Source organism: Cydia amplana, chromosome Z (genome assembly GCF_948474715.1).
Source record: "Cydia amplana chromosome Z, ilCydAmpl1.1, whole genome shotgun sequence".
Classification (NCBI taxonomy): Eukaryota; Metazoa; Arthropoda; class Insecta; order Lepidoptera; family Tortricidae; genus Cydia; species Cydia amplana.
Window position 1 is genome coordinate 653,254 of NC_086096.1, and position 23,204 is coordinate 676,457.

A 23,204-nucleotide genomic window follows, 5' to 3' on the forward strand; every position below is an offset into this window, starting at 1 on the left:
AAAAACTTGCAGTCTGCGAGGTTTAATACCTACTCCATCAGACCTATTTAACTAAAACTATTGATCCCTATTGTACTAAAGGTAAACTTGACAAGTACAGTCAGTCATGCTTTAAGTACGATTCACACTATTTCTACACTGCTAGTTATAAATTAAAATTAAAATGATGGTAACTGAGATTTAATATTTAAAACTCCAATACATTTTTGAAGTGGATATGCAAGTGTCGGTTTATTATAAAAGAGCCCCTTTTAAAGTTTGTGAATGGGGCAACGCCCCTCCACAACAGACACCCTCTTTAGGGGTGCAATTTTCTACCTTTCAGAGGTAGATTAAGGGGCAATATACCTAAAATATAGTGAAGGGGCAATGCCCTACAAATGTGTACTCCCTCTTTGTTGGGTAAAATTAAGGGTGTAGCGACCCTTAAAGAGAGTGAATGAAGTTAACGAATGACACACAGAGGCAAGTACTCGCCTACCTTCAGAGATACCTACCTATATACTGCTCTAAGTGTTTTAATTAAATATGCATGACCCACTTAAAATGGGGCTTTGCCCTCTTGCGAAGGGGCCTTCTTTCCTGTGAGAGGGTACTCTGGTTAAAGTCTTTGACCAAAGTAATTGCGAAGGTGCCAGGGAGAGCCCTATAGTCCTCGGGTGCCGCTACTTGCTTCTCCGTAAAGTAACTTAAAAGGGGGCTTCGCCCCTTATGAGGGGATGTATCAGTCACGATCTAAGAGGTAATTACTTAAGTTTGTGATAAACTAAAGGTGCCAAGGGGTGGCCTATAGTACTCAGGTATGGGTGCTACTTGCTTCTTCGTAAGTCCACTTAGAAGGGGGCCTCGCCCCTTATGAGGGGATGTATCAGTCACGATCTAAGAGGTAATTACTTAAGTTTGTGAGAAACTAAAGGTGCCAAGGGGTGGCCTATAGTACTCAGGTATGGGTGGCCTATAGTACTCAGGTATGGGTGCTACTTGCTTCTTCGTAAGTCCACTTAAAAGGGGGCTTCGCCCCTTATGAGGGGATGTATCAGTCACGATCTAAGAGGTAAGTACTTAAGTTTGTGAGAAACTAAAGGTGCCAAGGGGTGGCCTATAGTACTCAGGTATGGGTGCTACTTGCTTCTTCGTAAGTCCACTTAGAAGGGGGCCTCGCCCCTTATGAGGGGATGTATCAGTCACGATCTAAGAGGTAAGTACTTAAGTTTGTGAGAAACTAAAGGTGCCAAGGGGTGGCCTATAGTACTCAGGTATGGGTGCTACTTGCTTCTTCGTAAGTCCACTTAGAAGGGGGCCTCGCCCCTTATGAGGGGATGTATCAGTCACGATCTAAGAGGTAAGTACTTAAGTTTGTGAGAAACTAAAGGTGCCAAGGGGTGGCCTATAGTACTCAGGTATGGGTGCTACTTGCTTCTTCGTAAGTCCACTTAGAAGGGGGCCTCGCCCCTTATGAGGGGATGTATCAGTCACGATCTAAGAGGTAGGTACTTAAGTTTGCGAGGAGCTGAAGGTGCCGGGGGGAGGCCTGTAGTCCTCGGGTAGGGCTGCCACTTGCTTCTTCGTGAAGGCGTATTTCCTCACGCCGATGTTTTTGTAAGTGTTCTCTCGGCGGCAGCCCTCGCTGAAATATTAATAAGGCTTTGCAGTAGGCCAAAGGTTATGGCGCCATATCGCTTGAAACGATTGCACCATACATTTGGCCTAGTCTCGAGTTGATGGCGTTAATATTTCAATATTTAACAAATTAACGCATATCAGTGAAATAATAAGGATCAAAGTCAAATGGCGTTCTAACAGTTTTAATCCTCTGTCGAACGATGGCAGTAAATTTGCTACAAAATTTACTTTGACAATCCGCCTCAATATCAAATTCTCTTTGATGGTATGCACCGATCCATATTTTTACGTTTGACTGTACCTACCTTCCGTAAGGCGCGAGTAGGGTCCATGAAATAAGCGGCAGATTCCTGCAGCCGACCTGTCTCCACACGTATTGGCTCGCTTTTCCTGTGGGATAAGACGGTGAAGCCGAGAGGGTAAAAATGCTGGGCATCCCTGCGTTTCCTTAAAGGCGGTGTAATGTCTTGCAGCATAAATCGTCTGCAATAGACGCTAATGCCAATGATGTACCTACCTTCTCATAATGGCGAGTGCCTTCCTCATCTCGGTGTCAGCGAGGTGGTACTCGGAGGCGAGGATGGAGCACTGCTCGAGGGTGACCGACATGCCCGTGCGGTCCTTGGCGCTTTTGCACGACGTGAACCTAATGCCTGTCAGCAGAGGACAAACTAGTTAAGGCTCCGTTAACGATTTTAGAGTCAAAATGTAAAATTGATAGATTTCGTTGTTGAAATTGTACACATTTTGTTACGTAATACCTAAATAACAAGTATTGGTTTCTATTAGCACGTCTTCTCGTCTTGACTTTTAATAATGAGGTCGCGAGCGTGCGTCACCGGCAATATATGACGAGAAGGGGCAGTTTATAAAAATTCATCAAAAAATTATAATGGTAAATTATACAAAATTATGTATAAGAACAGTTTCAGGCAATGTTGTAGATTGATTAAGTATCAAAATTACGTTGAAATTAAGTCGATTTTCACGAAAAAAATTCACTTGTTTTGAAGTAATTTCTGGTGAAAATTGATTTCGTCTAACTTTCATTTACTCTTGTTCAATATCATATAACAAAAATGTAGTCTATGAAAGTTGGAGTACAGGATTTGTGTAATACAAAATTACCATTTTTAGCAGTCCAAACTTTACGAAATTTCCAAATAAGATCGACTAAATCAGTGCTTTGCGCGCGTTTACCTAAACGTCCATCAGAAAAAAAATCATTACTAATTTAGTGAGTCTGTTTAAAAAAAAAATGATCTGTACAAGTGCAAGATAAGAAGACGTGCTAATAGATACCACTACTTGTTTTTTCTATTACGTAACAAAAAGTGTACATTTCATTGACGAAATCTATCAATTTTACATTTTTGCGACTAAAATCGATACCGGCCTCTTAAATACACACACAAGAAACACGACCATTGTCACGACATTCCGACACAGAACTCAGTCTTTTAAATCTTGTGACAATTGTCATCATCATCATAAACTTCGCAAGAGAAATGCCTGTTTTTTACCGATATAATTAAGTTTTATTTAATAATACCATGACGGTGGCAAACTGGAATACGGACCGCCCGATGGTAAGCGGTAACCGTAGCCCATGGATGCCTGTGACGTCAGGAACAGTGATGTTTTATAACTGTCGCACCCGTCACAGTGGTGAAATAGGGGCCAGATGGATATGGATAGATGCATAGTTCATTTATATACACATTACACATATACACATTAGATAAAATATAAATAATCCGGCTCAATGGGGTTAAAATCACTACATAGTATAAAACAAAGTCGCTTCCCGCTATCTGTCTGTCCCTATGTATGCTTACATTTTTAAAACTACGCAACGGATGTTGATGCGGTTTTTAATAGATAGTGATTCAAGAGGAAGGTTTATGTATAATTTGTTAACCCGTGCGAAGCCGGGGCGGGTCGCTAGTGATATAAATGCAGTCACCGTTCATGAGTCTTGTGGCAAGCGCCGCCAGATGTAGCACCTCGACGTTTTTGGGCACCTTCTTGTGCACCGCTATCCTGAGGTTCTCCATTACTTCTTCCAGCGGCTTTGTTCGTGATGACGCTAAAAATACAGATGCTTTGAGTTATAATACCAAATCGTCCTTTTAATGCACATTGAATACGTATTTCTTTAAGTTTTTTTCACCGTTACATCTTTTTTATAACTATACGATACATTAGGGAATATCACGCGAAACCTTGCGTAGGGGGCGCCACTACCACAAACCGAACGAATTATGACTAACGAAACTTATTTGATTAGTAATCAAATACCCTATAGAGACTCCATGATATCAGTCTAAACTGAGGGGCTACCGCGAAAACCAAATTTCGCAAATAGGGAGTATCACTGCAATGTTTTGCCGACAGAGTGAAGCATAAGTGACTTAAGTAACCATAGAGTAATTTATACACACTGTACTTTAAACAGTTTTTTGACAAGTTTTCACAGACAATCAAATATGACATTGATACATCAAGGCGGTTTGTTTGCAAAGGGCCTACCGGGAAACGCGAAATCGAAACTCAGCTATCTGCCTCTTTATCGCTCAAATATGCAAGAGTGATAGAGAGGTTAGATAACAAAATTTCGACTCTCTCGTTTGCGGTAGACCCTTAGATTGTGACTTATTGTGGGAGTGGCGCCCCCTACGCAGACTTTCGCGTAATATTCCCTATTGCGGGGATCTTTCTCTTTTACTCCAATGAAGGCGTAATTACAGTGACGTAGGCGTAATTTGCGCCAATTCGATTTTCGCGATTATAGCCCTGAACATTCCGCCCACCAAAACGCATATCGTCGCTATACTTACTCAACCTCATATCTGCAACAACCATTTGATGGAAATGTCGCTTTTTTTTCATCAATCAATCAATCAATCAATCAAATAATTTATTTGCCAGAATACAGTTTTTGATTAGTTGGTAATACAGTTTTTCTTTGTTCAGTGTATTCGGCCCACATACAGGCATGCAAATATTAAAAAACATAAATACCTAACATATAATTCAGGACATTTTAAATTCAATATAATCAAAATTCATTACATAAGCATAAAATAGTATCAGAATATTAAATAATAATAATAATTAACATTAAACAGTACAAATTATATAACAGTCCCATTACATTCAATAAATTCCTTAACACTATAATAAGTAATAACATTTGTCCAATAACCAATTTGTCAGTACACGCCTAAAGAGAGGCCCCTGTAGTGACCTTATTTCTTCGGGTATGCGGTTATAAATTTCGATGCACATGATGCATTCGGAATACGGTTGTTTTTGTCATCAAACGAGTGTTGCAGATACGAGGTTGAGTAAGTATAGCGGCGATATGTTGATGGTACCTCTAGCCGTGTGATCCTGCGGGCAGAGCTTGCAGTACTTGAGGTAGTACTTGTGCAGGCGGTCGTAGTTGTCGCAGTTGGAGTGGCGCTGCGGCGCGGTCTCGCCCAGCGCCTCGGCCAGCGTGGCCTTCTCGTTCACGCCGATGTTGAACAACACGGCGGTTATTGTGAACGTTACGTGCTGGAAAAACAAGCTGTGACAGACGGACAGACCTATAAGGGTTCCGTTTTTTCCTTTTGAGGTACGTGTACGGTCCACATACCGCACATTGCCATCTCAGCGAAATTACTTAAGCTTTGGATTCCTCCGAAAACGGTGCCGTCATATTACGGCCGCTATATAGCGTTGACTGACGTCACTAGAACGTTGTCTATGTAAACAAGATGGCGCGGTTTCCTAGACGGCGTAACGTTACGTTGATTGTCAACGTAACGTAAGATGACGGCCGTCAGGACCTTGTCGATAGTTTCGTGAACGTTTTATTAGATAGCGGTGACGCCATTTTGAATAAATGACACGAGATTTGAATAAATGATTCCGAACTACGATTATTTTCCTCTTCTGATGATATTTCATCCTCCAAATAAATTATAGATGATCAAGCAAATCTTGTCAGTAGGAAAAGGCGGAAATTCAAATTTTCTATGGGACGTTATCCCATCGCGCCTACATTTTTCAAATTTGCCGCTTTGACCTTGGTGGCTGACGGTGTGTTATGACGCCGTGGTACTTTCCACATGTCGCCACCGTAAAGACGGCCGTCTTTTGCGGCCGCTATATGACGGCCGTCATATGACGGCACCGTTTTCGGAGGAATCCAAAGCTTTACAATTGCGTAAAGCAATATAATACGAGTTAGTACACGTTCAGCATTAGAACCTATCACGCGTGTCCTCATTTGCACTATCATTCATAATGTCGCGCTTTTATAGTTAGTTATCAATAAAGTGTTTAATTTCGGCTATATTGTGAGATATAATTATGTCAAGCAACCAACAGAATACAATTGGTGTATGTGACACTAGGAATTACCTGTAGTTGGAATAAATATTGGGCGCATAAAGACATATTGAAAGGTGACTACAAGCTAAGTATGAAAAGAACTGTGATGGATACCTGTATTCTACCCTGCTTGACGTATGGGTCCCAGACTTGGGCCTATACAAAAAACATTAAAAACAAAATAATGAGTTGTCAACGAGCCATGGAACGAAGCATCCTGAACCTAAGAAAAATAAATAAAGTAAAAAGTCAAACAATTAGAAAAAAGACAAAATTGACAGATGCATTACATCATTCCCTAAAACTGAAATGGCGATGGGCCGGACACGTAGCAAGGAGCACAGACCAACGCTGGACCCTCGCCGCTACCCAATGGGCCGGTCCGGTTGGGAAAAGGAAAGTCGGACATCCACGACAAAGATGGGCGGATGATATTGTGAAAGTAGTCGGCAAAAGCTGGCTAACAGCAGCCCAGGACAGAACGAGGTGGCAGAATCTGGAGGAGGCCTATACCCTACAAGAGGGGTCCCTATAAATTAAGAAAAAAATTAAAAAATCTAAAATCGTTGTAAATTATGTATTTGGGAAATAAAAAGGCTTTATTATTATTATTATTATTATTATGTGACACTAGCAGCCCATACAGTACGGAACCCTAAATAACAGTGTCATTATAATTGAAGGGATGTTTACAAAAACAACATAACTGACTGCACTGGTAGACACCTGAAACGATTAACAATGTTCTTAAAAAAGTGTTAACCGCTCTAAGCAGTTATGTTGTTTTTGTAAACATCCCTTCAATTAAATTTTAGCAAAGAGAATAGAGAGTTACTGTCATGGTATATTATGTAGCCCCAGTATATTCATTGCTATCTTTTGACAGAAGATTAAAACTGTTAGAACGCCATTTGACTTTGACCCGTATCCTTTCACTGATATGTGTTAATTTGTTACTTAAATATTAAATTAACGCAATCTACCCTAGTGTAAGCCAAAGGTTTGGGCGCCATCGCTCGAAAAGATTGCACCATACCTTTGGTCTACTCTCGGGTAGATGGCGTTAATTTTAATATTTAACAAATTAACAGTTTTAAGCCACCTAGTGAGCTCTCTAAGAGGACTTAAAAAAAGGTTAAAGCTAGATGGCGCTATTCTCATTATTTTCAATTAATTTGGCAACCATAGAAGGTAGGATCCTATAGAAGTGGTATACGCGTGCCTCCGTGAGGGACAAAACATACGCACTGCGACACTGTGATTGGTCGAATTTATTTGTTGCCCACCATAATCCATACTAATTTATGGTGGGGAATAAAAAAATGTGAGACTGTGACAAGGACAAACAATAATAGCGCTTTCGCTGCTACTCCTACTGAAAGATACATAAGACTATCCCGTCCGGTCATTTCCCCCCACCCCTCATGCCGATCCAGTTAAAATACTAGATTCATGTTGGCAACGGTATTTTAATAAGTTCCAAGAAACTCATTCATACGTACTGGAGCTCGAAGCTGGTTATAATTTTATTTTTGTGTTAATTTCTGAAATTGTAGACTACTTTAGCCTCCTAGGGCCCAAAGTCCTACCTATATAGTATCTCTTCAGTTCGATCAAATATAAATCCTATTCAATTGGAACAGAGTCGCTTTTGCTTTATTTCGTTCAATTTTCAAACAACGCAAAATCAACTCTATTTCCTACACTATAGATTCAAATTTCAGTGGCAAATTTTGAATTTTTCATTTGTATGGCTGGGCCTTAGGAGGTTAGGTAAGTGTGTAAGTGGTTTTACATTTGAAACGTTACCTCATAGACTAGGAATCCTTAAGACAGAGTTTAGAGCAATTATTTCATGAAACCGATGCTGCCAAAAATACTGGGGTGCGGGGGACGAGGTGAGCGAATCCCGTGCCGTGATTGGTTCGTTCAAAGACACCGACCAATCACGGCACGGGATTTTGACACTTGACTCGAAGATGGAGTAAAACTACCGTATATTTGTGGCAGAGGGGGTAGCGTTACTATGCTCAGTCTAGAGGATGTCTTGTCTGTGCGTTACCTGTTTATTAGTAAATTTGGCGTATAGAGAGTCTGAGACTGGTATGTGCACGAGCAGGGATCCGCGCGTGCCCGACACGCGAGGCAACACGTTGCTGCAACATAATAACCAATTATGACATAAATCATTAGGTTGCTGTACTTTAGGAAAAAGGGTCCCAGACACAAAAAAAATTGCCTACATATATTGGAGGGTGGATTTTTGTCATTAAACTTCACGATCAGTACGGATCAAAAGCAGGCCAATGCTTGAGGACCTTAAGGCAGGCGTGTCTCACTCCGCGATTTCGTCGCTTTGCTACAGGTAGCTAAAAGTACATCCGTTTGGCCCCAATTGTGGGGAAAGCCATAAGCCGCGCGTGGCGCTGTCGCCACCTAGCGGCCATATCTGTGTTGATCGTAACAGACGCGTTTTGTTAGAGAGTGAGTCTTCTGTACTTAGTACTATTATTTATTCTGTGGTAAAACTTACAAGTGTATCTCGGGACTATGTACTCTTGTAGAGTGTAACTTAGGTCCACATGCACCATTCCACTAACCCGGGGTTAACAGGTTAAACTTGGAGTTACCATGGTTACCAGTACAATTTGCCACTGGGTTAACGGTTTAACCGCTTAACCCCGGGTTAGTGGGATGGTGCAAGTGGGCGTTACTTGTGATCGCTCTTGGTCAAGGTAAACTGGACGGTATGCAGGTCCTCGACCGCGACGGCCATGTCGCCCCACATGGCGCGCTCGGCCGCGTACAGGCTAAGTAGCCCCTCGAACCCGCCCAGGGGGCCCAGCCCCGACGAGAGGAGCGACACAATGTTCGCATTCGCCCCGCATAGCCAGGACACTAGGCCCGCCGTTACTGTTGTTAGCTGTAATCAAAGATAATTTGAAATAGATGCGGACTGGCCAATGATATTAAATAACCATAGATAGGTTATACTCGTACTTGAGGAGCACAAAAAATACCTCCATATTTATTTCTGTGCCTACGAAGAAATCTGTTATTTTTGATTAATTTTCTCATTCCATCCATCTTTGTCACACTCGTTGTTAAACATAAGGTCGTCTCTTTCTATCTCGGTGTGCGGGAGCTCGTTAGCACGTGCGCATTTCTCGCTGGTCCAGCCGCGACTAAAGGCAACTTGTCCAATTTGTCACAAGGTAAGAGCTTCAATTTTGATAACCTATCTTGAGTTATAAATAATTGGGATTGGCAAAATAATTACTGACATGACTTCTTGTAAATATTAATTAAATTTTATCTTTTGCCACACCCCAAGGGGTTTCGTGTACTGTATATAATATTGAATGCAAATAAAGAAATGAAATGAAGTATATTATGTAGCCACAGTACATTTACTGCCATCTTTCGACAGAAAACTGTTACATCGCCATTTGACTTTGATCCTTATTCTTTCACTGATATGTGTCAATTTGTTAAGTGTCAAAAATTAACGCCATCTACTCACTAGGCCAAAGGTATGGTGCAATCTTTTCGAACGATGGCGCTATTAACTTTGGCCTACTGTCGAGTAGATGACGTACATTTTATTACACATTTATATTATCCATATACATACCGTAAAACGAGGTGACTTTAGGAAATTTTGGGGATACTTTTATAGTTTTAAAACTGCCACTAAATTATCATTATTCATTATTTTCTCGAACTGTTCGTGTAACAAGTTAGATTATTATACATATTTGTTTACCTACTACTAAAAAATCCGAATAAAAATATGTAACGGCTGAAAAACTGAAATATCGAAGTCGCCCCTGCATTTGAAAGTCACCCCGGTTTACGGTACATATAATTTTTTTGATAGTTTTTTTTTTAATATTTAAATTTTTTATTCATTAATTTTCATTTTGAGTTTAATCGTGTGTCGATAGATGGCAGTAAATTTACTGTGACTACAAAATTTACTATGACAGGACCCTTTATACTATCTATTCTCTTTGCTGAAACTAAAAGCAATCGCTGTTTTGTCAATGAATTTATCAATTTTGGACGGAATAGTCCCTATGACGGAATCAGCCACATTGACATCAGTACTGACCGCCTGACTGAAGCACTTGTCCCTTCTCGCCTGCAGCTGCGCGTGGTCGCGCGTCCACTGCGCGGGCTCGCAGCGTAAACGCAGCGCGGCGTGCGCGACGTTCGCGCGGGACACGAGCGCGCGCGCGCTCGTCAGGAGGCGCGCTGCGTGCGTCTCTAGAAGCTCGAGGGAGGCTGCACAAAAACAAATCAATTTAAAGGCTATCTGAAATACTAATAACAACCGGCCAAGTGCGAGTCGGACTCGCGCACGGAGGGTTCCGCACCATCAACAAAAAAAAAAAAAAGCAAAAAAACGGTCACCCATCCAAGTACTGACCCCGCCCGACGTTGCTTAACTTTGGTCAAAAATCACGTTTGTTGTATGGGAGCCCCAGTTAAATCTTTATTTTATTCTGTTTTTAGTATTTGTTGTTATAGCGGCAACAGAAATACATCATCTGTGAAAATTTCAACTGTCTAGCTATCACGGTTCGTGAGATACAGCCTGGTGACAGACGGACGGACGGACGGACGGACAGCAGAGTCTTAGTAATAAAGTCCCGTTTTTACCCTTTGGGTACGGAACCCTAAAAACCGGCCAAGTGCGAGTCGGACTCACGAAGGGTTCCATGAAGCCCTGCTAACGACTAGCGACAGTAAGCGGCGCGCGGGCTTCGTGAACTAATCCTCGAGTGTTTTTGAAGTGAAAATTTTAGCGGCGCTGTACTTTTTGTGATGGGGAAAAAATGTTAAACTCACGACAGGTCACGTGACCGAAAGATTCGGCAGGTTGAAAATTCTACCTGATCGAAAAACTGTTACATCATTGAGTTTTCACTTCTGCCGGCACTCCCGGAGTGCAATCCGTTGTTTTTTTTTTATAAATAACTTTAAACAGTATGTCTCACCTTTACATTGCGCAGCGTCTACCGCAGTGGAGCTGTAGGCTTCCAAAGCTTCTCGCAGTTCAGTGGCCATGTGTTTTAGACAAGACAGGTTACTTTCCCTCGCGGCGGGGTCTGTCTGACCCACGTCCTGGCTCTGAAAACACACAATTATGGGAGCTCTGAAAACACACAATTAAAACGTATAACGACACACTTCGCACGCATTCGCAAAGGATAATTAACAATGATAGTTATCTTGATATCGTGAATTATATGCCTGATAATTATCGATTTGGTAATAACCTAAAATTCATAAAATGCGGTAAGTTTACAGACAAATCGCGCGTAAATTGGGTGAACGTTGATGATCTTATATTTCAATGGTTAAAAAAAATGATTAAAAACTATGAGGTCAGTTTTTATTTGTACATAGCAAAAAAGGCCCCAATAATTATTTTTTACTATCAAAGAATTCAAAGGAAATAAATATAGCACCATCCATACCTGGGATAATTAGCCGATATTTATCGAATACCTAACTATCGCGATAATTATCAAAGACTATAATTATCTGGAGAGTTTCGAATAGTGAAAGAGTCAGGGTTTACGCAACTTTGAAAATGCTGTATCGATTTTGAAACAATGTTTTGAAAAGTACAACTTGCTTGCAATTCTGAGTAAACTTTATAATTAGGCGTCCAATTTATCCAACTTCATCATCAGATCAGCTCGATGAAACTATATATATTATTATGGCGTTACTCATAAACGTCTGCTAAGTTAATCAGCTGATGATCGTCATTTGTCCCTCTCTATAGCACAACGACAGATAGGGACAAACGACGATCATCAACTGATTAGGTTAGCAGCCATTTATAACGCCATTATTAATTATTACACTGCGAACAACTTAGTTAATCAACAAATATAAGTGCCATATGTACTGTAAAACGTTGTTCGATACACGTGCGAATAGATAATTCGCAACTCGTGTCGATTTAAAACACTCCCTTCGGTCGTGTTTTAATTTATCGCCACTCGTTTCAAATTTCCTCTTTTTCGCACTTGTATCGAAAATAACTATTTCAACACACATTTTATTCGCCTAGCTTTACTTCATCAAATTTCGCCTCGCAAAATAACACAAAATATTTACTTAATCGCTCCGGCCCGGCTTCGCATACATTTTTATTAATTGCATTGCTTTTTCACGGAACCGCGGGGGAACAAAGTTACCAATCACTGTCGTGTCGATGTAATCAAATCACAATGTCGTATTATGGAACTAAACAATGGATATAGTTGACCAGTCGCGCAATAAGTTTATGGCAAAATTTTCATTTTTGGTACAAGCTTTTTCGCTGACTGTACTTTTCTTTCCACGTGCAACTAATACTCATCGAGCCATTTCTAAAAACCCCAAACACAATTAGGTTGCATTGTTTTATCACAGAGTCCTATGGCCACCTCCTGTCTCCATCATCTGATCAGCTCGTTGGTACCATTATACTGCATTGTCAGCCGACTTACGCACGTATGCAAATTTTCAGCTTCATCGGAAACCGGGAAGTGGGTCAAAATTAACTCGCAAGATTTGACCCGTACAAACATGCATAATAGTAAATATAGTTTCACTAAAAAGCGCTTGACATGTAAACCGACCCTATAAGGTGCAATGCAAAACTGTAAAAAAAAACACGAATAATTTCCTGTTTATAGGTAAGCTATTTAGCCTCAAACAATATAAGAGTGGTGATATAAGATTAGCTTGCGTGTCTGTGGAAACGTAGCTCCTAAACCGATGCATGCTGCGGTATTGATAAAGGCTTTTGCACCAGCGGTTCTTAGTTTTTATTATCACTAGATGGCGCTGTTATAATGCTTAATTTTAAATTAATTAGTATAAATAAGTCGTTACAACCAATAAAAAAATACTGAATGCAAAAACAGGTACCTATTTCATTTATATCAATATTTTGATACTCTATGTTTATTCATGTAGGCCTAGCAACAAGCACTTATGAATAGAAAGTAGGTACTACATATATATTATCTTAAGCTAATTATCAGAGCGATTTATTGATGTTAACATTATTCCACAATGACACCTTACCTTACGTTACGTCCGCAATGACACCTCATGAAATCTGTCAAACGGACAATCTGCCAAAGACAGTCATTTTATCGACACTTAGGGCATAAATAGTTAACTTGTTATTCAAAACACACTTACCCTCTTCTTCCCCGTACTCAAATCCAAGCACTTGTAACTAAGCTCGGCGCTCCCAAACTCGTTCCTCGCATCCAGCGACCGGCATTGCTCATTCAATTTCGGCGTTTGCGAACGAACCGAACGGAACGAATGGTTAAACAGTTTCCGTTCACTCTCGAAGTAGTCGTTGTGGAACTCGAGGCTCTTGATGTTGGGCGCGCTCGAGGAGAGGGGCGGGGGGTCGGCGGTGGGGGAGGGGTCCGTGGAGGAGGAGAGCGTGTCGCAGTCGGAGCTGTGCGCGTCGCTCGCGCTCAGCTGCAAGATTAGCCGCTTTATTGTGCACCTTGTCTGGAAAAACGTTTGACTACTTATAATATATGTCAATGAAAGTCTACAACAACTTACCTAGTCATATAGTAGCTGAAGAGAAATACAATACTTTTGTTACAAAACTAAAAAAATATTTAATATCTAAAGCTTTTTACACTCTCGAAGAATATATGAACGACGGATCGGAAAATATGTATTAGTTTTAAGTGTAAATTTAACATTTCTTTTTTCCCTATGTTAAGTTATATTTTAAGATTTGTCACGCCCTAGCAGGGTCCATGCTGTACTTTATAATGTTATTATTATAATATGTAAGCACCTTGTAATACCATGGTTGGCATTCAATAAATGAAATGAAATGAAAATGAAATGAAATAATATTAATAAGTTTTTGTCAAAAAAATCATTTTTGGTACAAGCTTTTAACGCTGACTGTAGGTACTTTTCTTTCCACAGGCACTCCGCGAGACAATTCTAAAAACCCCAAACACATTTAGGTTTCGTTGTTTCATCACGGAGTTCCTATGGCCACCTCCTGTCACAGATTAGTTTGTTTGTTATGGTTACGTACCTGTATTTCGGATTCGCTGCTTATTTTCTGAGGCCACCCGATGACCGAGAGAGACTCCTCTATAGCGTTAGGGTCCCAAAGAGTGATCATTTTCATTACTTTGCTCTTTATATCTGTAAACAATTACGTTTTTAATTATTATATTTTTGTTTCGAATCCGATCCATCCTACGTTGTGCACCAAAACAGGCATCGCCGCCGTCAGGGTCAAAACCGCCAAGCTAAAGTGGGACTGGGCAGGCTTTGAGTATATAGCCTAAGGAGATGTGATAACGTAAACTCTTAAACGAACAAATTTTTTCGCCACTTTAAGCGGGGGGCGAGGTAAACACCTACAGCACAGCACAAAAAGATAAGTAACTCAACAGACACAGATTTTGCTGTTGCGACAAACGCACACTAAAAAAAAATTCAACACATCAAAAATTACACGCACACAGACAGAGTTTTCACATAACTATGCAGCATACATTACATACGAACATGATAGTGATGGGTCACATCTGAAGAATGAGTCAAATCAGTTTGATGAATGAACTGAATTGTGTCTTATACTATTTATTATAAAATTGTAAAAGTGAAAAATCTGTACATTGAAGATATTAGATAGCCAATAAAATGATTGTTTGTATGTATGGCTGTCTGTATTTATGTGTCTTTGTGTCTTAGCCCGGACGCACAGCTAAACTGTGGAATGAACTGTCGCGGGGTTTCCGGGCTGATACATAGGTAAAGATATCGTCCCATAGAATATTTGAATTTCGCGCCTTTTTTTACTGACATTATTTTCTTGATCAGCTATATTAAACAAACTGCAGTTATTGAATGAATGAATGATTCATTTAATCATTCAAATGTTGAGTGGCTTTTTTGACTTTGTCACATCCCTTAAGACCGATTCGTCCCCGTACTACTGTATTCATGTTTACATTTTTCTGTCGTTTATGTATCGCAACGGTTTTTTCTTTAAATGGAGATTGTACTTCAATATACATTTAATAGTTAGTATAAATACTTATCTAGGATAGGAAACGCGATCTTGTTGCGAATTTGAGCAATCAGATCGCCTTTTACACGATAATACTGCACAAGTCACCATTTTTTAAGAGAAACGTCTCGCGACACGGAACGATGCAAAATGGCGGTGAAGCGACTACATCATCTGTGAAAATTTCAACTGTCTAGCTATCACGGTTCGTGAGATACAGCCTGGTGACAGACGGACGGACGGACGGACAGCGAAGTCTTAGTAATAGGGTCCCGTTTTTACCCTTTGGGTACGGAACCCTAAAAAATTGCAATTCAATTTATTAGTGTATGGCGTACCGTCAACAACCGCGTGGGCCTCCCCCCCCCGGCCGGCCTGCGCGCACGCGCACACGCGCGCGGCGCCGGCCGCCACCTCGTCCCGCAGCCTGCTCATGGCCACCACGTTGTCGTACTCCGCTTGTATCTTGTTGGCGGTGGCCGAGTCTATGGCCGCTTTGGTGCTGTTCACGTCTTTGGCTTGCTGGACTAATCTGGGGAACGATTCATTATAATTAACATATATTAGGACATATCGGCCCGCAGTATGCTCTGTGGTAACACTTAGGACAAATGTATTTTCAATTTTCATGATTTCGATACGATCGCGCCACGTTTTTCTGAAACCGTCCGAATAGGCTACATGACTAATTTTTTTTATGGTATTAACCCCTCTTTTCCCAGGACCTCTCAAATCCATCCAATTCCGACTCCTATTGGAGCCACTGGGATCTGAGAGGTTAATCGATCGGGTTTGATTTTAGGATCAAATGTCTATATGGGACCCATTGCATTAAAGTAACATAAAAGTCAGAAATTGTAGTCAAAGACCGACAGTCGCACTTCACTCGCGAAACGCTCTATACAAAACGGCCAGAGGGCGTGACGTCATCGCCCATCTTGTAGTATGGACAAAACAAGAAAATTGCGTTTTTATCGGTGAAATATTGCGTTTATGTATATAGTTGCTATACAATATTTTTTTGGATGAAATGTAAGGAATCGAATGGTACCCTTACTTTTATCGTTTTTGGAAGTTAAAAAAAACTTAAATTTGGAAACTTTCAGGTCCTGTATTTTTGTAATTTTTCAATATATTATTTTAATATCCACATTATTGTGATAAATTGCTCGTTTGCTATCTATTTTACTAGATTTTGTTATAAAATTCAACATGTGTCATCATCCCTATTCTTCCGAACCGCTCCAAAATCTATTCGCATAGTCTCACTCGCTCCTCGCGCTCGGCCGGCTCATTCGATTCATGAGTGGGAAAGAGCGCGCAAGGAGCACTGAGCGACTGAGTTACTGAGCAAGTTAAATCATCAGTGAGTTGAATCAAAAGATATAGCTCATTTAAATCATTCACTCGTGAACGACACATGTCTAATTCGCCATTCATAACTCAGCCTTCGAGTTGTAAACGCGTGCGGGTCGCGCGTAAACACAACAACATAGACGTGTTGCATAGTCGCGTCAGTTTTATTTAGCGAGCCTGCCTCTGTCTAAATATCAACCTTGTAATATAAATAACAGACTAAATACCACGATTTTGTTGAGTGAAGTTGACAGCCGGATTTGTTGAGTGTCGTCATAGAGAAATATAGTAAGACAAGAGTGCTCACTCCATACATCAGTTAGACTATTAATTTCAGTGTCTACATCTAGCATCGAGTAGCGGAACTATCAGTACTGCTACTTGACAATAGATGTAGCACCAACCGGAAAGTCTCATCTCAACAGCATAAGACTTTCCGGTCGGTGCTACTAATAGTCTTTCTGGTACTAAAACGGATGTATGGAGTGAGCAATCTATGTATTTTTTTCTCTATGGTGTCGTACACATGGCGACCCCGCCAAATAAGAGCAAGTATCTCACCGTATAAGTCCTCCGGTGCGTTCGTTCTTATTGGTATGCACGGCGAATGCGCCGGCAGTAATGACGTCGTGGAACCCGGATTTGTTGAGTGTCGTACACATGGCGACCCTGCCAAATAAGAGCAAGTATCTCACCGTATAAGTCCTCCGGTGCGTTCGTTCTTATTGGTATGCACGGCGAATGCGCCGGCAGTAATGACGTCGTGGAAGCCGGATTTGTTGAGTGTCGTACACATGGCGACCCTGCCAAATAAGAGCAAGTATCTCACCGTATAAGTCCTCCGGTGCGTTCGTTCTTATTGGTATGCACGGCGAATGCGCCGGCAGTAATGACGTCGTGGAAGCCGGATTTGTTGAGTGTCGTACACATGGCGACCCTGCCAAATAAGAGCAAGTATCTCACCGTATAAGTCCTCCGGTGCGTTCGTTCTTATTGGTATGCACGGCGTATGCGCCGGCAGTAATGACGCCGTGGAACCCGGATTTGTTGAGTGTCGTACACATGGCGACCCTGCCAAATAAGAGCAAGTCTCACCGTATAAGTCCTCCGGTGCGTTCGTTCTTATTGGTATGCACGGCGAATGCGCCGGCAGTAATGACGTCGTGGAAGCCGGATTTGTTGAGTGTCGTACACATGGCGACCCTGCCAAATAAGAGCAAGTATCTCACCGTATAAGTCCTCCGGTGCGTTCGTTCTTATTGGTATGCACGGCGAATGCGCCGGCAGTAATGACGTCGTGGAAGCCGGATTTGTTGAGTGTCGTACACATGGCGACCCTGCCAAATAAGAGCAAGTATCTCACCGTATAAGTCCTCCGGTGCGTTCGTTCTTATTGGTATGCACGGCGAATGCGCCGGCAGTAATGACGTCGTGGAAGCCGGATTTGTTGAGTGTCGTACACATGGCGACCCTGCCAAATAAGAGCAAGTATCTCACCGTATAAGTCCTCCGGTGCGTTCGTTCTTATTGGTATGCACGGCGTATGCGCCGGCAGTAATGACGCCGTGGAACCCGGATTTGTTGAGTGTCGTACACATGGCGACCCTGCCAAATAAGAGCAAGTCTCACCGTATAAGTCCTCCGGTGCGTTCGTTCTTATTGGTATGCACGGCGAATGCGCCGGCAGTAATGACGTCGTGGAAGCCGGATTTGTTGAGTGTCGTACACATGGCGACCCTGCCAAATAAGAGCAAGTATCTCACCGTATAAGTCCTCCGGTGCGTTCGTTCTTATTGGTATGCACGGCGTATGCGCCGGCAGTAATGACGCCGTGGAACCCGGATTTGTTGAGTGTCGTACACATGGCGACCCTGCCAAATAAGAGCAAGTCTCACCGTATAAGTCCTCCGGTGCGTTCGTTCTTATTGGTATGCACGGCGAATGCGCCGGCAGTAATGACGTCGTGGAAGCCGGATTTGTTGAGGGTGTCGTTGTGGACCCACATGCGCTGCAGGTGGAGGTTGATCGGCGCGAACTCGAGGCTCGCGTGGTCTGTGAAGGATGAAGGAATAACGACTCTATGTAAGGTTGTGGAAGACTCAAATTAGTGTGATTTTTAACTCAAATTGTATTGATACGCCAAGACCATGGCATGAATGTATTTACTGTTTACAACGTACGTAATAAAAATAAATAGATTTGAAGTGCGATTCGGCCCGCAAATGCTAGCATATATTTTGAATTAATGTTTTCTTATCCTTGAAAGATTTCCTCGGAATAGTAATTATTTACCTTGCAACTAGGGAACATTTTTAAATTTTCCACGCCACCCATTTTAACTAGCCTTTTAAATAGGGAATATTACGCGAAACTCTGCGCAGGGGGCGCCACTTCCACAATCAGTCACAATCTAAGGGTCTACCGCAAACGAGAGAGTCAAAATTTTGTTATCTAACCTCTCTATCACTCTTGCATATTCGAGCGATAAAGAGGCAGAAGAGCGATATTGCGTCTCCCGGTAGACCCTTTGTAAACAAACCGCCTTGATGTATCAACAACATATTTTATTGTCTGTGGAAAATTGTCAAAAACAGTTTAAGGCACAGTTATGTATAAGTTACTCTATGGTTTACAAAAGGCGCTAGTGCTGCAATCTGGCGGCTAAACATTGCAGTAATACTCCCTATTGATAACGTTTATTTTGAACTAGCGACCCGCCCCGGCTTCGCACGGGTTAACAAATTATACATAAACCTTCCTCTTGAATCACTCTATCTATTAAAATCCGTTGCGTAGTTTTAAAGATCTAAGCATACATAGGGTCAGACAGACAGCGGAAAGCGACTTTGTTTTATACTATCATAGAGAAATATAATAAGACAAGAGTGCTCACTCCATACATCAGTTAGACTATTAATTTCAGTGTCTACATCTAGCATCGACTAGCGGAACTATCAGTACTGCAACTTGACAATAGATGTAGCACCGACCGGAAAGTCTTATGCTGTTGAGATAAGACTTTCCGGTCGGTGCTACATCTATTGTCAAGTAGCAGTACTGATAGTTCCGCTACTCGATGCTTGATGCTAATAGTCTTTTTGGTACTAAAACTGATGTATGGAGTGAGCAATCTATGTATTTTTTTCTCTATGATACTATGTAGCAGGGATGTTGCGAATATCCGCATCCGCAACCGCGGATCTTCCGCATTATTTCCAACATCCGCATCTGCATCCGCATCCGCATAAAATCGTTGCGGATTTAATGCGGATGCGGATGTGGAACAGGTCGGTACAGGAACGTCTTAGCATCGGCGTAAGTGCTAGACTGCTAGGTAATTTAGCCATTAGCCAAAAAACTTATTAGAAATTAGCAGTCAAGCGTGAGTGGGACTTAATGTACGGAACCCTTGGAACGTTGAGTCCGACTCGCACTTGGCCGGTTTATTGAAATAAAAATTACTAAAATGTAATATTTGACGTTTTTTATGTACCTATCTTGATGCGGATGTGAGCCTTTAAAAATCCGCATCCGCATCCGCGGATGTCAAAAAATCGGCATCCGCAACATCCCCGCTATGTAGTGATAATTTAATTGGTATGTGTATACCTAATTTCAAATTTGTATGCCGGCCGGCGAAACATAGCGTTCTCAAATACTTTTTGTACCTATCCAACACTGTTACCTATGTTTACAAATAAATAATTTGTCTTGTCTTGTCTTGATGATCAGAGATGTGAAAAATACTTTATAAAAAGTATTTAAATACAAAATACAAATACTTCCTTGATATACTATTTCAAATGCAAAATACAAAATAGTTTTTGAATTTGTATTTAAAATACAAAATACGAAATAGGTATTTTCAAAATACTTTTTAAAAATACAAATACTTTGCGATAAAAGGTACTCTGACTAGTGAATACCTAGTCTGAATTAAAAAGTATTACTCAGAATATCCGAATTGAAAAGACTCTTTATTCTTTGAAACAGTGTGTCAATCAGTCCTCTATCTAAAGTGCAAATTTCTAGTTGTTTGCTCATATTAACCGGAAGGATGATGGTTTATAACGGACAAATTTTAAAAGCATTAATTTAGATTTGTAATGTTACAGCTAGTATAATGCCTCTCGTTAGTGTGATAAAAACGTCGTCGTGATAAAAGTATTTTGTATTTTGAAAATAGAAAATAAAATAATATACAAAATAGTTTTTTTCAAAAGGTATTTAAATACAAAATACAACATAGGTATTTTGCATTTTGTATTTGCATTTTAAATACAAGTATTTCAAATAAGTCACATCTCTGTTGATGATTCAACTGTACCTTTTTTGGCGCTCGGCTTGAAGTGCGCGTCCTGGCTGGCCAGGCCCCGGCGACACCGGCAGTAGTGCTTGAGCAGGGCCACGTGCGCGCCGACCAGCTCCAGCTGCTTGTGCTGCCAGCGCCCGCAGATCTCGCCCACGGAGAGGAGCTGCTCTAGTAACTCCTTCTCGCGCTGGATGAACATGTCCCTGGGAAGAGTGTAGCTTTGTAGTGGGTGCGCTACGCGTACACTCACACTCCCTTAGTTTAGCCCTATATAAGCTTTTACATGACGTTATTCAAGACAATATAGATCGATACTCCAAGCAAGTTGTTTCATTCAACGTCCCACATCACAGCTTGTTCACACCATGACACTGCAACTACTTAATCTTTCCGGTTTAACCTATTGGTTGACTGGTAGAGAATGCCTTAAGGTATTAAAACCGCCATTTGTACCTTCATGTATTGAATCAATTTTTAACAAACAGACTATACGTCTGCGAGCGCTATTCCAAAATTTATATTAAAGGAAAAAATGGTGAAAGTTGCACTTCCGGCAGGACTTGAACCCGCATCCTCCACAAATTCCACAATCCGTGTGTTGCTCTTAACCAATTGAGCTACGGAAGCCTACCAGGACCTCGCAAATCTTTCCATCCCTTCCTTTATGCATACACGCCTTTGGGGTGGCGTAAGTATAGCGACATCTACCGAAAGACGATTACATCTTTTAACGGCACGGCTTTTCATGTATTGCGCAATAAAGATTAAAATAAATAAATTAATCTTAAGTGTCATTCTATGGAACTTGTTAACTATGTAAACAAAAGTCACTAGTAGTTTCATATTTTTTGACAGTTTCAATATGGCGGTTTGTTTACATAGTTAGCAAGTTCGTATGTTTTGTCCCTCACGGACGCACGCGTATATCACATATATTAGAATCCTACCATCTATGGTTGACACAGACTTAACGTAATACGTAAGTAGGGTAGGGTATTTGACTACCTTACTTGGGGCCGTGGGTTAATTCCAAGTTCCAAGCGCACATGTTCTTTTTAAAGAACTAGTTAAAGCTCATTGATACTACGGGTGACCAGAAAGCTGGCAGCTTTCTCTCGCAGCGCATAAGTATTGCCATTCAGCGGGGGAATGCTGCCAGCATCTTTGGCACAATGCCACGTGGGCCTTATTTAGATGTATTTTAATAGTATAGTTTGAATAGAATATAGTTTGATTTTAATTTTATATAAGTACATAGTTTTATATAGACACCGTAAGATTGTGAACCCGTTAGTTTACAATCTAACGTAGGTTAGGTTAGTTTATAATCTCCCTACCGTCAGTTTATAATTTAAATAGATTATAAATTGACGAGTGTTTACAATCTTACATATAAAGTTTATTTGTAACACCCAATGATTCATCTAATTACTCTAATTTTATGGTAATTACTCTTTATAATGAAAAATTGACATATATTTCATATTTATATTTATTGTGAATTACTACCCTGACGACCCTTTTTGGGAGATATAATATTAAATTATATAATGGTTTATGGAATTCTTGCATGTTAGTTTTTAGTTTTTGACGATTGTGATGTAAATTCTTATAATTTTGGCTAGGCAAAGTTGTACTGTAATTTATTTCATGAAATAAATAATCTAATCTAATCTAATATATTTTACAAAACACTTACAGTAGTTGAGCGGGCAGTTGGAAGCAGACCTTGGCCTCGGCCATGACCTCGTGCACCGTGATGTCCCCGCCCAGGCCCGAGTGGAACCTGTACGTCACTTGGTGACTGTTCACGAAGTTCTGTTTCAGCACGCTCCCGTACGAGGGGAACTTTAGCTTGAGGCCGAGCCGCGGCGGCAGGGACTGCGAGCGCCGGTGGCACAGCACCCGGTGACTGTCCACGGTCGCGTGCGCGGGGCTGCCCACGTACGAGGGCTCGAGGCTCCAGCCGTTGATGGTCACGAAGCCGACCGTCTTGTTCTCTCGAGTTGATAAGGCCACTCGCAGACGCTGAGAGTCCTGAGACGGGGAGAGTGTTGTCAGAGCGGAGATTATGATCCATACTAATATTATAAATGCGAAAGGGTGTCTGTCTGTTACCTCTTCACGCTACCGCTGAACCGATTTTGTTGAAATTTGGTATAGAGGTAGTTTGAGTCCCGGGGAAGGACATAGGGTAGTTTCTATTCCAGAAGTCATCCTTTAAGGTGGTGAAAAGGGGGGTTAAAGTTTGTACCTACGGGGAATCGATAAAAAGCAGATTGGATCAAAAATAAGCTACCCAAATTACTAACTCCACGCGGACGAAGTCGCGGGCAAAAGCTAGTAATAATATACAAATTGTGTCACTATTGTCCCTCGGGCAACGGGACAGAATAAAAACACAAAAAACGTTAATTCACCCTTAATGGGGTTGGCCGGTCCTGTCAA

At 41.3% G+C, this 23,204-nt stretch overlaps 1 protein-coding gene across 1 annotated transcript in view; it reads right to left on the reverse strand.

Moving 5' to 3' along the window:
* Positions 1-1,429: 1,429 nt before the first annotated feature.
* The window catches only part of LOC134661698 (type II inositol 3,4-bisphosphate 4-phosphatase), a 36,114-nt gene continuing 14,339 nt past the window's right edge, over positions 1,430-23,204 (reverse strand). The window contains exons 6-19 of the mRNA XM_063517866.1: positions 22,456-22,793; positions 20,772-20,959; positions 18,340-18,496; positions 15,427-15,620; positions 14,102-14,214; positions 13,222-13,548; positions 11,010-11,142; positions 10,121-10,293; positions 8,721-8,929; positions 8,069-8,162; positions 5,004-5,184; positions 3,590-3,712; positions 2,141-2,276; positions 1,430-1,627 (exon numbers count right to left, since the gene is read on the reverse strand). Of these exons, the coding sequence (XP_063373936.1) occupies positions 1,495-1,627; positions 2,141-2,276; positions 3,590-3,712; positions 5,004-5,184; positions 8,069-8,162; positions 8,721-8,929; positions 10,121-10,293; positions 11,010-11,142; positions 13,222-13,548; positions 14,102-14,214; positions 15,427-15,620; positions 18,340-18,496; positions 20,772-20,959; positions 22,456-22,793 (2,499 nt within the window). The 3' untranslated portion in view covers positions 1,430-1,494. The remainder of the gene's footprint in view (positions 1,628-2,140; positions 2,277-3,589; positions 3,713-5,003; positions 5,185-8,068; positions 8,163-8,720; positions 8,930-10,120; positions 10,294-11,009; positions 11,143-13,221; positions 13,549-14,101; positions 14,215-15,426; positions 15,621-18,339; positions 18,497-20,771; positions 20,960-22,455; positions 22,794-23,204) is intronic.